The 17,094-nt window shown below is 47.9% G+C and overlaps 6 protein-coding genes across 6 annotated transcripts; 2 read left to right on the top strand and 4 right to left on the bottom strand.

Moving 5' to 3' along the window:
* Positions 1-147: 147 nt before the first annotated feature.
* On the bottom strand, positions 148-1,674 carry DFL_009877 (uncharacterized protein; the record flags this gene model as incomplete). Its single annotated transcript, XM_067639827.1, has 2 exons — positions 148-1,452; positions 1,525-1,674. 2 exons carry the CDS (start codon positions 1,672-1,674, stop codon positions 148-150), a joined length of 1,455 nt encoding a protein of 484 aa, XP_067487577.1.
* A 1,475-nt stretch (positions 1,675-3,149) lies between these two features.
* Positions 3,150-4,411, bottom strand: DFL_009876 (uncharacterized protein; the record flags this gene model as incomplete). Its single annotated transcript, XM_067639826.1, has 4 exons — positions 3,150-3,604; positions 3,661-3,783; positions 3,848-4,027; positions 4,096-4,411. 4 exons carry the CDS (start codon positions 4,409-4,411, stop codon positions 3,150-3,152), a joined length of 1,074 nt encoding a protein of 357 aa, XP_067487576.1.
* Positions 4,412-5,988: 1,577 nt separating this feature from the next.
* On the bottom strand, positions 5,989-7,781 carry DFL_009875 (uncharacterized protein; the record flags this gene model as incomplete). The annotated part of the gene is made up of 4 exons (XM_067639825.1): positions 5,989-6,627; positions 6,688-7,154; positions 7,312-7,533; positions 7,778-7,781. 4 exons carry the CDS (start codon positions 7,779-7,781, stop codon positions 5,989-5,991), a joined length of 1,332 nt encoding a protein of 443 aa, XP_067487575.1.
* A 1,163-nt stretch (positions 7,782-8,944) lies between these two features.
* On the bottom strand, positions 8,945-10,055 carry DFL_009874 (uncharacterized protein; the record flags this gene model as incomplete). Its single annotated transcript, XM_067639824.1, has 3 exons — positions 8,945-9,086; positions 9,161-9,628; positions 9,721-10,055. 3 exons carry the CDS (start codon positions 10,053-10,055, stop codon positions 8,945-8,947), a joined length of 945 nt encoding a protein of 314 aa, XP_067487574.1.
* A 2,422-nt stretch (positions 10,056-12,477) lies between these two features.
* Positions 12,478-14,322, top strand: DFL_009873 (uncharacterized protein; the record flags this gene model as incomplete). Its single annotated transcript, XM_067639823.1, has 1 exon — positions 12,478-14,322. The coding sequence occupies one exon, from the start codon at positions 12,478-12,480 to the stop codon at positions 14,320-14,322; it is 1,845 nt and encodes a 614-aa protein (XP_067487573.1).
* Positions 14,323-15,461: 1,139 nt separating this feature from the next.
* On the top strand, positions 15,462-16,538 carry DFL_009872 (uncharacterized protein; the record flags this gene model as incomplete). Its single annotated transcript, XM_067639822.1, has 3 exons — positions 15,462-15,556; positions 15,642-15,877; positions 15,991-16,538. The coding sequence occupies 3 exons, from the start codon at positions 15,462-15,464 to the stop codon at positions 16,536-16,538; spliced, it is 879 nt and encodes a 292-aa protein (XP_067487572.1).
* Positions 16,539-17,094: the final 556 nt, after the last annotated feature.

Raw genomic sequence — 17,094 nt, 5'->3', positions numbered from 1 at the left:
CTCAGTGGCTCATGCTAGGAAAGGGATATTGTAAAATATTAGGAAAGGAAAGGGTGTATACGTATATACTTATATCGTAGGAGCACTGTCCGCGCAGGTGGTGTCAAGTTGGTGAAGGGTGTCGATTGCGAAGTTATTATAGCCACGCTAAATCCCACGGATTCTCCCACTACAGAAAGAGCATCGCCAGAAGCCATGAGCCTGGGTAGTTTTGAGGTCAACTTTCGAGCAATCGATCTCGTTGCGACATCCCCATTTCTTCTTATCCTTGATCCTCTTCATGGTGGCAGCACCCATGAGATCAGCCTTGAGGTTAGAACTGGAGCGCATTTGGATAAGGCGAGGAGAAAGATGACGAGTAGCCAACGAAGCCGTTCCAACATGGATAACGGTTGGTGGAGCAGGGTGAAACCCCTTCTGGATTTCGCTCCTAGCTTCAAGAGCATCCTCAAGATCATACTCGCTACCAAGGGTGCTAATCGAGTCAGCAATGGAGGCATGATCACTCTCGAAGTCCTCGCCCTCGTCGAGTTCGTGGATATTAATTTCGTCTTCATCTTCGGTCTCGGAATCAAGGTAGGATCCCTCGGCAGCTCGCATTGGAGTTGGTGGTTCCGTCCGGTCTGGATTGACACGAAAGCTGGTGTACGGCTTACGCGTTTGAGGATTTCTAAGAAATGTCTTGGTGATGGCATCCGCGGTGATGGGCTTTGGATGCTGATCGGTAGAGCTGGAGCTTCCGTTACAGGCTGTATCACACATACCCGGCATGTGCTTGGTTCGACGGAGGGCCCCAAATCCAACAACCCAGCTCAACTTCTTAGGAGTTGGTGGAGGAGTGGTAGCAGCAATAGGAGTAAGAAGGTTGAAGGACCTATCGGTGCCATCGAAAGAGTCGGCAGCTCGAACTGGGAAGTTATCGCCAAAAACATGGCGAAGGTCCTTCTTCTCCTTCTTCTCGAATTGATCATCGGCAAGACCCGTTCGACCGATCCAGTAAAAATCAGTAGCCTCGAATTTCTCCCAGTCCTTGTCAGAAAAGAAGTTGCAATCAATTCCACGCCCACCGCAACCGCATTTGGCGTTGATATCTGCTTTGCATCCTCCAGGGAATCGACCGTAGGCACACTCGACGACACCAGACCGCTCGAACATCTTTGCTTGCTCGTCCTGCCAGATCTTAGCATCGCTGACACAGCCGCTGCAAAGCATAGTCTTGGAGATAAGGCAGTGGCAGAAGTCCTTGTCCGGACACTTAGTATCACCGCTGAGGTTCGCGACACTAAGTTGGTTGTCGGAAAGGTAAACAAAGCCAACCGTGGATGGAGCTGAAGAATTAGCGTCAGGGTCAGCAGCAGAAGCACAGGGCCCAGGAAGCTCAGAGAGATGGTTTTCGCAGAGTCGATGATAAGGGAACTGGTCGATGAAGGCCGTGGTTCCAATGTCGCATTCCTATGCGACGATAAGATAATGTCAGGGAGAACAAAAGCTATTTATGGATGCTAAAGAAAGGAAGAAACTTACGAAGCAATAAAGTGATTCGCACCAGACACACCTCCAGGATCGGTGCTCCCTGCAGTCGTGGCCCCATGGTTTGATACTGACTCGTTTACTGAGAGCAATTGCAGGTTCCATCGGAAGGCTGCCGCCACGGATACCGGCAGCAGCAAGCATGTTGGAAGCTGCGAAAGAGGCAGGTTGATGTATATATATATAAGCGGTACTTATAGAAGAGAAGAGTAATTTACCAAGGAGAACAGAAATTTTCTGAAAATTCACCCTGTGTTACAACCATGAAATAGAGCGACAACCTACATTGAAGGATGAAAGAAGGATAGGAACTATTGGCCAGAACTCTGAGAGGTATCTAGAATGCTGTTAAATGTTGAATCAGATGATAGAAAGGGAAGGGTGATAGCAGTGGTGATGATAATTGTGATGAGGGAAGGTGGTAGCTAGTAGGAGGTGAGAACATTGGAGCGTGCGTGGGTTATTCCGTAGCTCAACTTGGTGGGAACAACTTGCAGCTTGTTACACCACATCTATGGAAAGGCCGATATAAAACCCAACCCAGGTAATTAATTCACTACCACCTACTACCTCACTGAGACACTCACGATGGCTGAACTAACATCCTCCGATTGATTCAAGTTCCAGATGTTGGCATTGCTTGAACAAATCTAGCTAAGTGCCCAACAATGAAGCCGTTCCTGGCCCGAGGAACCGTACAAAGATAATTAAGCCAGAAACAATATAAAACGAGACGCCCGCTCCCGAAAAATACAGTATCCCGACGAAGCCATTGCTCAAGTTACACAGGCTAACGGCGTTACAACTTGCTAACCGATTTGGGGAGTCAAACCCGACGTTTATTGGTCAGCAGACCCTTGCCTGAAAAGGCTTGTAGATAAGTACCTGAGCAAGTACCTTCTCTTCCGGCTTCCGGTTTCGAAATGTGGATAACGGAGACTCGAGTATCTTTCGGTTTTTCGAGATCATGGGATGCAGTATCGGGTACGTCATTTTCCTGCAACAGAGAAGCGTTTTGACTGCACACCGTCCAAACCGTCACTAAATTTTTTTTCCCAGATCGGTCAAAGGCTTTCGGGACAGGGGTTCGTATTAATAAGGATCGATCGAGCCTTACGGAATGTTGGGATAGTAACACAGACTCACCCAATATAGAAGAGTCTAACAGCTTCCCGTTCCACGAAAACTAGGAATCGTTCTCTCAAACGTTTCCGGGATCGAGGCCAGTCTACGTGCAGAGTTGCCTGTGCTGGGTCGAGATTCGCGAATTTCGGGACCGGCAAATTGCTAAAAGAGATTCGGGCATGTCGGCAATTGACCTGAGACAAAGTTTTCTATCGAGCGATCGTTGGACGCGAAAAAGATCCGGGAACCAGGACTTCGGTCTTTGGCTAGTCTAGCGATATCTTGGGCATATACTCTTCGCTTTCATTCACACGAGAGAGATCTCCTACTCGTCCTCGGAGGGTCGAGGCTAGAGAGATCTAGTCGAAGAAGGATTCGACGAGGGAGCCTTTCCTATCGCTATAAAGTTTATAGTACTAGTTTATAGACCTTTCGCACTATATTATCAACGAATTCTCAGCCCTTCGGTCTGGCACTCAATGGAGTAAACCGCATCAGTCCACAATCTTTATCACAACCTTCCCGCCATTGCTACTCCCTCTCCCCATGACCACCTCGGCAGCCTTCCTACACCCCTCCTGATCAAACCCATGAACCTCTCCAACAACCGGCTTGACCTTCCCTTCCTCCACCAACTTCCCTATAGCCGCTAAATCCTCCCCATTTGGTTTCAACCAATGATAATCATACTCAACCCCCTTCTTCCCAGCTGGCCCAGATGTTCTCCACCAAGCATATAAATCCAATCCAGACGCAATATACCAAGGTGTATCTGGGAAATGGGATCTCATGCCGTTTCCATCCGGCATAGCAGCTATAGAAATCATCTTATGCTTTTCTTTCAGGAGAGGGAAAAGGGATGATACGTTTCCTCCGGCGGTGTCGAATATGAAATCTAACGACCGGGGCTTTATGACTTGAGCTGTGTCTTCGCTTTTGTAATCGATGTCTTTCCGATAGTTAGAAAACATGCATGCGTATATAAAAGAAATACAAGGAACTCACATCGATCCACGATCCCGGGAAACATCTCCTTCGCCCTCACGATCTTCGATCCCGACATCGTCGTAGTGACGTGTGCACCAAACGCCTTTGCGATCTGAATACCAATACTTCCAGCTCCACCCACTGTATACCATAGTATTAGCCTACACTCTCGCAAACCACAATCTGCGGCAGATAGGAACCATACTCCCAGCAGTAACCAGCACATTCTTATCCTTCAACCCCTCCCTTCCACCTTCAATCTTCCCCAAAGCTTGATAAGCTGTCATGGAAACCAGCGGCAAACTCGCCGCCTCCACATGAGATATATTCTTCGGTTTTCGAGCCACATAGTAACTCGTCGTAAGGGCGTATTCACTCAGACTTCCTTTATCTCTCCACCAATTATCAGTCATAGTCCCTTGCACGGTCGGTGCGGATATTATCTTTACATACCCCTGTGCTCATGCGGCAATCTCACAAAAACTTCATCCCCAACATTCCACCCTTTCCCCTTCGCTTCATCTCCTACCTGCTCAATAACGCCGCTGGCGTCATACCCAATTTTCGATGGGAACTCTTGCGCAGGAAGCATAGGTTTCATAGTACCTTCTGCGTACCGCATGTCAATGGGATTCAGACTTGCGGCGTGGACCTTTATTAACACATTATCTGGTGCTGAGAGAGTGGGCTTTGGGAGGTCCCCTAGCTTGTATGTTGACGGTTTTCCGTAGCCGGTGGGAAGGAAGAAGGAGCGCATTACGGTCGTCATTTTGTCGTATTTAAACTATCTTGTTGAAATAAACCTGGAGCTTTGGTTTGTACCGAGAAATTTTGGGGGGGGGGGGCTCTTGTGACCTTATTGATCTAAGATTGATGACGTCAATGTTTCGTTAGCGCGGTGGGAATCGTAAAGTTGAAGGATGTATCTCTATCAGCCTAAGGATAAATGCTTAAAGATATCATCGAGATCCAAGGAGATCGTGACCGAAGAATGCCTATACCCAACTTTGAATTGGGCGGATACACAACGTTTGATATTGGATCTCAGTATGGTGTTAACTTTCAAGTTAAATCCAAAGAGCGGACCACCCCCATTTTATGCTCCAGCTCCTCCACCCAGCAAACATACCACTGTTCAAAGTCCAACTTATCACAATATCGTCTTCAGCTAAACCGTCTCCAACCAATTCCAATCCCAACCAACCCGGATACTAAACCTGCCAAAAGCGACTGTTTCCAGTTTAGCAAAAAAAAAAAAAAAAAAAAAAAAAAAATTTCGGAATTTTCCAAAAATGTGAGACCTTTCGCCTGTCCAAAAGCGGGGCGGATTTGAGATTCGGCGCCTGGATGCGTTCCGAACTCCGACGGTCTCGCGACCCAAGAAAGCTTATGTTGCATATATCGGTAATTACTTGAGCTGTATCAATCCGGGGAACCTTCAGCTGTTGACAGGGGATGTCGTATAGCTAGGGTGGATTCGGGATGAGAACCGGGGAAGATATCGCGGCAGACGCTCAAACCAACAGTCCTGATGGACCGACACACCTGTGGACAAGTGCATGCATTATCTCACATTACGCCTGAAGCTTCACGAAGTACGTCTGCAAAGACACCAACGTAGCCTTTTTTGGTCAATTTTTTGAAATTCATTAAGGAAAAAAAGAAAAGATGTAAAAAAAATGTAAGCGTACTACAAATATATACTACTACGGTTGATTTTGGCGATACCGGAAAAAAAAAAAAAAGGAAGGGCTGGTGTAATAGGAGGGAGAAGGGCCAGGAGAATGAAGATGAAAAAAACCAAAGGAATACAAAGAAACAAGAAGATCACTTCCCCGCTTTAGAGGCGTCGAAGCAACAGAATAGACACGCGATGAAGGAAACCATACAAATGAAACGGGTTCGATGTGACAAGACATTAGACTTCCCCTCCCCTCCTCTCTCTATATCTCTCTATCTCTTTCGGTAGGACAGCAGTCAAGGAAAAATAGTAGTGGTTCTGCATTCATGTTTTTTCTGCGTCGCACACGGTTCTTTCTCAAGCTCCACAAAAAAAAAGTATCTGTTAAAAGGGGTTAGAATAAGAAGAGAAATTGACAATAAGGAGATATTTGCTTGACGTAGAGTCTGTGAATGGTGGGAGATTAGATTATATGGAGAGAAACAACACACAACCGGCTCACAAAACATAGAAAAATGTGACACAAAGAGAAAAGGATATTGGAGGGCGTTCGAGGTCGTACGTGAGGAGCATTGCAAAAAGAAAGGCGATGCCGCAGCAAGGTGTCCAATACGAAGAGGAGGTGGTTCCTTTCAAAGGGTTCGGTATGTGCTCGCAACGTCCGACTAGTTTCGTAGCGAGAAACCCTTTCTCTTGCCCTTCTCTTCGAGAGGTCGCCCGCTTTCGATCCTGCTCTTCTTGTCCTCGAGATCGAGTCTCTGTTTCTCCAGTTGCTCCTTCATCTCGCGATGTCGGGCGTATAGCTCTTCTTCGCTTTGCATCAATTTGCTCTCCTTTTCGGCAACCTTCTGACTGAAGACCATCTTCATCTCGGCCTCCATCTTGGCGAGCTTGGCCTCGTGAAGAGCTCTTTCCTCTTCTTGCTTGACAGCGGGGTTGACTTCCTTGAAGACGCTGGGGTCTTGGATGACTCCCATGGTCTCGAGCTTCTCGCTTCTGTAGTTCTCGTAGAGGGTGTTGGCGGTGTGTTCCTTCAATTCCTCCATGTGGGTGCGGATAAGCATTTGGCGAAGCTTAACGAAGTCGCAGTGCTCCTCGTTATCGACCTCGATGACACCCCATGGGTAGCGTCTGCCACGGACCGGGCGACCGTTGTTATCGGTCACTTCTGTGTTAGCTCCGACAACCGCGAAGGGGACCTTGGACATGATCTCATTGTTTTCGGCAATGGTCTCGTCGTCGTCAAGTTCGTAGCGGGGTCCTTCGAAGATCTGGATGGAATGGTGTTGGATATCGGCCAAGATCTAGTTCCAGTTAGCGGCTTCGCCTCTCGGGAATGAGATTATACCTCGAAATGGACCTACCCTCTTCTTGAAAAGGGCGACTTCCTCATCAGTGAGGGTATCAGCCTTGGCGATAACCGGGATGAGGTTGACCTTGGTATGCAACCGGCGCATAACCTCGATATCCAATGGCTTCAAGGAGTGGCCAGTTGGCTGGATGAAGTAGACACACGCGTGGATTCTGTTATCAATAATATTGATACGGTTGACCTTGTTCTCAGCATCAAGGTACGCGTCGAAGCGTTGCTCAATGTTGTCGATGATTGGACGCCAGGACTCATCATTGTTAACGAAGTCTCCAAATCCGGGAGTGTCGACAACGGTCAGGCGGAGCCTGACGCCGTTCTCCTCAATGTCGGCGGAAATGGACTCAATGGAAACAGTCTTGGGGATGATCTCCAGAGATGGCCCCTTACGCTCCTTTGGAGGATAGAGAGATGTGTTGAAGAGGGTATTTACGAGAGTAGACTTTCCGAGACCGGATTCACCTGTTATTCCGGAATTAGCTTTCCAGATCCCCCCTGAATCGAGCTTGAAGTCACGTCGATGGTTAAAGTTGATGCTGTCTCGTCTGAACGTCATGACAACAGCAACCTTTCAATCGATACGATTCATTTCAGCGGAATAGGGAAAAAAACTACGTACCAACAACCATAACGTTGAAGTTGAAGCCTTTACGGACACTCTTTCGATGCCATTGGTTCGGCAGATTGGCGAAACCGACGTAGCCAGTCAACTTTCTCCTGACAATATTCTTTGGATCTGTGGTCGATGGCGGGAAGCCGATGGGGAGAGTCATCGATTCAGACTTGGCCGGTGGCGAAGAATAGCCGCTGGTGTTATCCTGTTGATAATAGCTTGATTCGGCTGCAGCTCCTCGAAGTGGGTAAATGCGAAATATCGTCAGCAGTCAGTCAAACACGTCACGATTCCAGGCGGAAAGGGGGAGGGGTGTGTTTTTTGAGAAGCAATTGGAGATGATGATGAGGCGAAGATGACTCTAGGTCGCGTATTTCCATTGAAAGAACGTTCCTTCGACGCCCGAGGCGATAAATTCGCGCCGTCATAACAGGGGTAGATGAAGACGTATCGTGGAGGGCAAGTAGCTTACACATTGTGTCGAGATATACCCCAAATTCCAGCTAACAATGGTAAACAGGCCGGTGTATAGCAATGGTTATAGGGAAGGAGGGATCGCTTGCGATACCGATGGTAGAGAGGCGGTGGGGGTATCAAGAACGGATGGTGGTGATGATGGCGATGGAGGAAAGAAAGCTGGGGACTGGTAGACGAGAGGGAGAAGAAGGGAGGTGAGTGACAATCAGAGCTGTTGCTAATTTGGGTCAGGGTGAAATTCAACACCGCAAAATTTGTGGCATGCGTCCAACAACACCACCAAACGGCGACGACAGCGCGACGTCTCACTGACCACGACTACTTTACCGCTCTCGCACTAACGGTTATCAGGGGAGATAGCTCGGGTTGTGACTACAGGTTACACGTATACGAACTATGGGACCGTTCAGTTGCACCGTCCGATGTAGATATGTTGATTGCACCGCCTCTACGAGGTCTTCACACGTTGTTTTGATCTCTGTTCAACCTCAATCTTTCAATATCAGAAAGAATTCCATCGGCTGTGAAACGCCCTCTTGAAAAAGGGGTCGCAAGCCAATTTTACCCATAAACGGACGTGCAGCCAGTTGAGTGGTGGCCCTGACAAAAGGTCTTTCCTTTCGGTCCCTGACCCAATAATTTGCACAAGCGAGCACTCGCCAAGAAGGTTTTCCGAAAGGAGACCCGTCCGCGACCAGCACCTGCATTCCAAGCGACTGATCTGATAAGCGAACCATATCTCCGTCTCTTCTTCGACCGGATGGGAAGTTTCAGAAGGGTAGAGAAGCAATTCGGTCCGCCGGCAGGTGCCAATGTCTGGGGCTCCGTCTGCGCCGCCATCACATGGTTCCGATATGTGACAGGATACGGGTACCTTACGTGCAGACGTTGCATTGTTGCATTGCATTGGTTCTTTGGAGAATGCCCCGATACAACGAGGAGTTTAGATCAATAGATCTTCTTCGCGCTAATTACCTCTTCGAATCCTGGGCGGATCCATCAAGTCTGTCACGTGGCAATTTACAGATACGCATGACGAAGATATGTATAACTTCCAACAGAATCCTCAGAGATTTAGACTTCATATTCGTCCAGCCGCGATATTCGTACGCAGATGCTTCGATTTTTAGCACGTACGCTTTCCCAATTTCATCCGAAAGGCTTACAACCTCGATAACTTTGGCCACCCAAGAACAGAAACCGGCTGCCACCAAGGATACGCCGAAGGTGCATCCTTTTGTATGGTCCCCGTAAAATTCGGTGGACGCTTCTCCAAAAACGACTTGACACCTTCCTTATTATCACTAAACCCGCCGTTATCGCCTAGCGTTAGTGCTCCCAGGACCCCCAGGTAAGACGAAAGAGCAAGGAAACTTACACGCTGGAAAACATCTCATAAATCAACCTGGAATCCAGCAGATGCTGGGCTTCCGCGCTGCCAGTGTCCCTGTACATCATCTCCTTCATCAAATACGCCGCCAGGGTACTGGTATTCTTCACGATATCCTCTGCCAAACCCAAGGCCTTGGGAAGGACCTCCTCGGGCGAATCCGCCAAAGATGTAAACAACCCTTCAACCAAAGGATCATCTGCCCTGTAGGTCGCACCCGTGGTGACAAGATGTAAAGCTTTCGCCATGCCAATGAGCCGAGGGAGGAAGAAGGACGAACATGCCTCCATAACCAATCCACGGCGAGAAAACACAAATCCAATCTTCGCGGCCCGGTAAGCTACACGGATCGTCATAGGGAGGGTCATCGTTATCCCAACGCCGACGGCAGATCCTTGAATTGCACCGATGACTGGCTTTCGGCATCGATGGATTGCGAGAACAGTCTGGCCACCCCTGTACTCCGATAACCATATTAGCACAATAACCTTTCAAATTCCTCCTTCCCTATCTATAGATATATACCAGCGTGGTGAATATGCACATACCCATCTCTATGGTCGTTAATCCGCTCCTCACCCCCTCTGAATCCAATCTCCAAATCTGCGCCAGCACAGAATATCTTCCCATGACCGGTCATTACGATGCACTTGACACGGTCATCAGCATCGAAAAGGCCAAAGGCCTCGATGAGTTCACTTCGCATGGTAGGTGTAAACGCATTATGTTTGCCGGGTCGGTGAAGTGTTAGAATGACAATGGGAGTCGGGGTTGGTGAAGATTCGGGATAATGTGAAACGCGAATTTCTTGGAATGGAAGAGTAGCATAGGATGAAGGAGGCGTAAAGGCCGTCTTCTCGGATGCGTAGCTTGACGGAGCCATGATTACCCTTCGATTGGGAAGCAGATTCTTGAGAGTATGAATACTCAAGTACTGAAGCTAAGTCTTGTTATGGAAATGGCCTGGGGGTGTGCATATACGGAAGTTCGAACAGGACATCTCCCCTAGTTATAGATGTTACGAACAGTAGTACGAGCGGTTTAATCGACCTAAGAAACGGCGGGGGAAGACATGGGACCCAAGAGTGACGTGGTAATAGAATCGCCGCTTTCGTATTGACTTTGCACTTTGACCGAGGCAATGTGCAACACACGACGCGAAGCTGAAGCTTAAGCGGCTCTGATGACTTTTGCCTCGGCTCGGTTAGGACTGCTTTGGTCAAGAGGGTCCCGACTAATCATGCCTCGTAGGAAACATGGTAATGGCCTGTTCAGCCCTGCAGATTATATTGAAATGTCGATGATCGGAGTTAAATCGAAAATCTTTCGACGGAGCCGCGATTTGTTGTAGAAAGTGCGTTGTCGACATGAACAAGTTAATTGGCCCCAGCTTCCGAGCCGCCGACCAGCCTCAGCCTCATGCTCGTTATTGGCCCCGCCACTTTGTTCCGGAAGAATATACAAAGCAAGGTAGCTGGCTTTTTGCTGAGGTCAATTTCCAAGCTGTCTCGCACCTAGACCTGGTCGGTTCCCAAGTATCTCATTATTACTTGTAGCATGGCTGTCCTCTGCATCTAAATTATTTCCCCACGACGCTTCCTCGAAGACGGCCCTTTCTACCTTCGTATCTCTAATAACCAAGTCGTCTTCTTGAACCCCTCCCATATTTTAACTTTCAACTACTATTCTCAAGCTCAGGATCGTGACTATTCCGCGTTGCAAAAGACAAAATACAACACCACTGGACCCACTTCCCGCCGTGCCGAGTGTCGACGTGTCCAGGGGCTGAGTATCTGTTTCCAAACGTAGGTTCTCTGCTCTGAAAGCTCTAATTCGAAAGAACGCGAACGCAGGTACGACAGGGTATGTTCCGCAGAAACGACCGCTAAAGGAAAGATCTATTGTTTCCATGGCTCATCCTCTCACGCTCGACAATCCAGCCCCCATAAAAACAGGCAACTAAGCGAGTATCCCGAGTAAATGCGACATTCGGGTTCGCAATAACTATTAGAGCAGACAGCGTCAACTGCGGAATTTAAGGGAAAAATTTGGCAGGGTGGTCGTACCCGGATCCGCGAATACAGGAGCCTCCCGTGGCGCCAATCACACATCATGAATTTGAGACAAGCGCCTCATCTGCAGTAAACAACTGGTTCCCGACCATGAAATTCGGGAAAGAAGTCCCCGATAAGACAACCTAGTGGAGAGCGGATATGCAGGTGCGGACGTAGGTGAATGTGTCCACATATCGAATCGACGTTTGCGAGGTACCTGAAATTTCAAACCTATGTGATTAAGTCCATGGTTCAGAAAAACGTATATGTATTTAAGGACCGGTGGTTGCTATTCGGTTTAAGGTGAATGAACGCTTCGTTCAAACCAACCGATCGTTCTTCACTAAATGACCCATTGCGGACCCCGGCCAATGGATTAAATTCTCTGGATATATCCAACGGCTTGTAAACCAGCTACCTACTCGCCCAGCTTATTCTTACTTTGAGCTCTTCAGCATATGCATGTACATCTACTAGAGTTTATACAGATCAGCCATAGCCATCTCCAGTCGCATCGATTCGTCAGTTTATGCAATTGCAACTAAAGCCGTGCTGCCGCATTGTCACAGTCTCAACGCCGCACAAAACATCCTATATTTAGACCTAGTCCTCCGACAACCCAGCCTGCTATGCCGAAGAAAGTCCTCATGTGTGGGCAGTGTCGGAAGGACAAGAAAACTGTAGGTTTTCAAGATTTTGTTAGCGTTATCAATTGGTCTCGTGCATAGCTACGTAAAGGTTTAAGGGGGACTACAATCTTCGGGTATCCTACATGTTTTCAAAGTATGACATACTAACCTAATGCTATAATCATAACCCAACCAGTGCCTACCTAAGCTTAGGAAATGGCCGGACCGCCGTTGTGATCGGTGTATCAAATACAACTACAAATGCTCAGAGAGTATGACTGCGGACAAGAAAGATTCAGGCGCCAACCAAGCCGAAGAGAAGGGTGAACATCAAAAACTAAGGCCGGCGAAAGAAATGTAAGATTCACATCGATCCATTGCATAACTGTTAGCCTTCCCAAATATTTCACTGGGCTAGGTATACTTTGGCCAGACTATCGTTCGACAAGGCTGACGCTATGCCAAAAAAAAAAAAAAAAAAAAAAGTGTAGAGGAACTAGACTACCTCAGATATCTCGAGGACGCGGTAGCCAACGATCCAACGATCGAGCCTATACTGGCATCAGAATTAAATTACGTGGCATCCGAACACGAAGGAAAAATCGTAACAGCAGGCATCGGCATGCTAGCCGTCGAATTGACGGTGGAAGCAGAAGGAGCTCGGGATTCTCTGGCTATGAGGGGCAAACTATATGAAGCAGAAGCCATAGAGGACATGCTGTTGTGTCGGCTCGCGGAAACAACAGCTAGCGATAAACTCCAACCCCATGAGGCCCCTGTCGACAATCCCAAGGGTATACGTTGTGGAACCCGCTCCAATATTTTCCATAGGAGATTCAGCATGGACCTTCAGGGAGGCCGCGTATTCACGATTCTGGGGTATCTAGCGAAACATGCTAAATCGCAATCCGGATCGTTGATATCAGTAAGGTGCGGGTGCACATGGAACCCGGCCGAAATACCGTATTTCGAAAACGGTGAAAAGATCTGGGAACTACTCAGCATGGCACGAAGTATAGAGGCAAGGATTTTGGCAAGATACGACACGGGACCGGACACCGGTGAAGGTGAAGAACCCGTGGCTAGGCTGGGGTTGCTGCAACTCATCAGGAAAACAAGTCCCATCAGCCTCCAAGCTGTACGGTGTCTTCCGATCGATCAAGTATTCCGATACATTCACGAAACCATGCTCAAGGGCGGCAGTAGCGCGTACGGCCATACGCATACGGGTTGCGAGTGTCTGGATTCAGTACAGGTGATGGTAGGGGGATCGGTATCCATCTCGGAGGAGTTGGAAATAGGACTGAAAAACCTTCATCTGATTGTTAAAACGGCACTTTGGGCGCGGTTGAATGGGAGAGGTATTCAAACACGGCCCCTCAATTCCGTCATCTTCGCCAGGCCATTCGACCTATCTCTCGAAGATCATAGTAAAGATGACCTGCAAGCCATGCATGTCATTTCATCCGCTTGGGTAGTTTGGAAGCCCGGAAGGCACCCGCTGTTGCCCGACAATCCGGTGATGGAAATATTAACAAAAGTTGAGATTAACAGCCTTTCATTGAACCTCGCCATGGATAGCGTCAAATTCGAAGAACTCAACCAAGGGGTTATTAACGGCTATTCATCACAGCCAGCAAACCGATTCCGAGTATCAAAAAACAATTTCATTTACTTCTTCGGACTGATACCTGTAAAGCATCAACTGGCACCAACTTGGTCAATCGCTCATTTGAAGGCCTGGAATAATACGTTGAGACGGGAGCATTCCGGCTATCTGTTCCCCAAGGGTGCTACCAAGGAGCAGATTTTATCTGATATTATAGATCTCTATGCCATTGGAATCATGCATGGTAGCCAAGATATCATAGATACACTCGAGGATGCTGTTGCTGGATGGGGCCTTTGGGCCCCGGAACCATCAAGCCAGGCACTTCTCGAAGCCACACAAAAGATAACAGCGCTATCGATGGACTTCGCGCCATACTTACTTTTGAAGAACATGATGTGCGGATACTGGTTTCGACATCTGAGGTATGACGCGGACATTGCACCTCGTCTCCGCCTACGAGCAGGCTTTTGGGAAAATATGCTTGGAGATACAAAGGACATATATGATGAGCCCGCTAAAACCTGTGAACTCTATCGGCAGGGCTATGAAGCCTACGCTTGCGTTACAGCAAGCCTTGTCCCAACGGCGTATCTCCAAATTGACCTTCCCCGGAGGGGATATGACATCCGGGACCCTCAGATACAACGGTTGGCGCGCCACCTGGAGTACTACCATTTACATCTTAGCAATTGGCATGGAAGTACGACGCTTGGCCAGAATTTTGTGGCACACCGTCTTCTCAGGTCATTTCCTCGAGATATAACGGGTCCGGAAATCGCGTCTACGGTGGATTTCGTGAGGATGGTCCATCACCCTCACATATACTATGCTACTAGTGCTTCGGTACAAAGCTAGCGATGTTTCGCTTACCATGGCTCAGCCAGCCCGCCCGCGAGCTAGTAATCCGGCAGGATCATTTTTCATGTAGTATATTCCTACACTAGCACTTCCGGGCAACCGTGATACGTATCGATACAGTGGTCGACTCTAGCAAGTAGGCCGAGTGGGTTCGATGTCAAGATATGGGTTGGCATGTTGGTGGCGTAACTATCCACACCGCCACAATACTCAAAGATCCCTCGCACGTCTGTGGCGGCACCAGAGCTGCAGAGTCGCCATAGTATTTGTCACTTCAGATGTCTCCTACAGAGTTATGATCATACTACTTGAATTCTATTTGATCCTATTACTTATAATAACATAATATCTATCCTTGCTCTTTAAAACCCCGAAACCTAGTTCTTCTAGGCCAAGATCTATCTCTATCTCTGGTGTACAGCACAATGACGTTTATTCCCTGGTTGAAACGTCACAAACTTCTTTGACAGACACCTTCACACATACTTGGATAATTATCCATCTCCCATCTCCATCTCCCATCTCTATATCCATCAAATTCATCTCCAAACATCGCAGTAAGTACCACTCTTCCATCGTGAAGAATAAAGGCGCATGGTACCGTACCTAAGCTCAGCCGGCCGGGGTGCCGGTGGGCACACGAGCAAACCGCATCGTCGTCGTCCCGCACCAGATGAACTAATAAATAAAAAAAATAATATAATACATACTGGCTTCATCTCATCCCCCAAAGTCGTCGCATACGAGCTGACGTACATTTCATTCCAGAGTCCCTATATAATATAATACCAGTGACCGGATGTTATAGAATAAAATATTGTGTTCGAAAGCAGACCTCCAACATTAACCAAACACGTTTGCAGCGTGCAGGGCTCCCAGAAAGAGAACAGCCCCACACTCTACTTCGTCATACTTTCCAACCTCTTCCAGAAGAACACCGTTTCCGTCACCAAAAGAAACGACACATCTGAAAGAAGAAAATAAAATAAAAAACCTCTTCCTCCATCATCATCATCTTCATCAACTTCCACCGGAACATATCACCACAAGAGAAAGACACAAAGAGAGAGAACCCCTCTCAAGCCATCCAAATAATCATCTCACCTACAGCCGTCACGTAGACGAGCAGCAGCACAATGGCACCTCCGACAACCCAGCCCGGTGGGCCTCAGCCACTCGCACAGAGATTCCTAGCTCTCGCTCAAACCCTTCAGTTCGGCTGGTTCGTCGGGTATAACCCCCCCTCTTTCTTTCCCATTTACCTGCGAGGTACCATACTAATCGTTTGATGATGATGATGATGTTGATGACGACAGACACTTCCTCCTCCTCCTCTCGACCCTCCGCTACACCGTCTCCTTCATCAAATTCAACACCGCCACAACAGCCGCTCAAGTCTCCTACCGCCTCGGCTTCCTCTCCTGTGCCGTGACCTATGGCATCGTCGTCTATAAGGCTTACAGGGCCAGAATCAAGCAGGCCGGTACCAACCGCCCCGCCCTCCAACAACACCTTATCGCCATGACCGGTGATGAAAACGTCCAATATCTTTGTATGCTTCCTCCCTCCTTCCTCTTTCTGTTATCCAACAAGAACAGCGCATACGAACAGATATGCACACGTATATATTGCACAGTAGAATACTAACTTACCTGGAATAAATAGTCATGGCCCTAATCTGGCTCTTCACTAGCCCAATCTACCTCGCCCTCCTCCCCTTCACAATCTACTCCACTTTCCACTTCCTAACCTACCTCCGCACCGCCTTGATCCCCACCCTCCTCCCCACCCCGGAAACCCCTGCCCCATCATCCGGCTCCACCTCTCCACAAACCCCGAAGAAACAACCCGCCAACGTCGTCTCCGAAATAATCTCCAAATTCGTCAAAACCCACTACGACACCTCCATGGCCGTCGTCGCAAACCTCGAATTGGGATTATGGCTCCGTCTCCTCTCCGGCTGTCTCATCTTTGCAAACTCCTGGATCCTATTGATTATTTATACTGCATTCCTTAGAATCAGGGTTTCTCAATCTCCTTTTGTTAGACAGGCTTTACATCAGTCTGAAACTATTATCGATGGTTTGGTAGCTGATCCACGGGCTCCACCGGCTTTGAGGAACGTTTGGGCTAGTGCCAAAGATGGTGTTAGGAAGTTTGGAGATTTGACCGAGTTTAATAAGATCCCGCAGCAGCAGAGGAAGGCCCAGTAAATACCGTACCTACCTGGGTAGTCAATCTAAAATTTATGTTAAAAAAAGCACATCGAAAAGTTAACAAAAAATAGAAGGGAGGAGATATTGGGGGATAGGTGGAGGAATAGCTGTTGGAGAAGAAAGAGAGATCGAGAGGAAGGGAGGAGTTAGGAGTGAGAAGATGGATGAAAGGGATGAATTGATCGAACCTTTGTTGTCGTAAATGAATGAATGTGTGTATTCTTAAGCTTCTTTTCCTTTCGCCGTCTAATTCCCTTTAGCTGCACGTAACTGTTCCTGAACTTTCGCTTTAAACAAGCTCGACTGCAGACCCAATTGCGAAATCAAACTTCCTATAAATCCCAACTTGGGAATCATCACTACCCATATCAGCCGTAATGACTATCAAATATGCTCCATACTTGATTGATTTCATGGTGCACTACGCGGGGGCGGTATCAGGATGCATTATCTTCATATTCGTTTATCTATTGCATTCCTCCCAATTCTCGACGCGACTTCGGCCATGCGATCGTAGCTCCTGTTGAAAAAAAGAGAAAGATGGAAAAGGGAA

Source organism: Arthrobotrys flagrans, assembly GCF_004000055.1.
Source record: "Arthrobotrys flagrans strain CBS H-5679 chromosome Unknown unitig_1, whole genome shotgun sequence".
NCBI classification, from domain to species: domain Eukaryota; kingdom Fungi; phylum Ascomycota; class Orbiliomycetes; order Orbiliales; family Orbiliaceae; genus Arthrobotrys; species Arthrobotrys flagrans.
The sequence above is the reverse complement of the archived record's forward strand: the minus strand, read 5'-3'. Positions and strand labels throughout refer to the sequence as shown.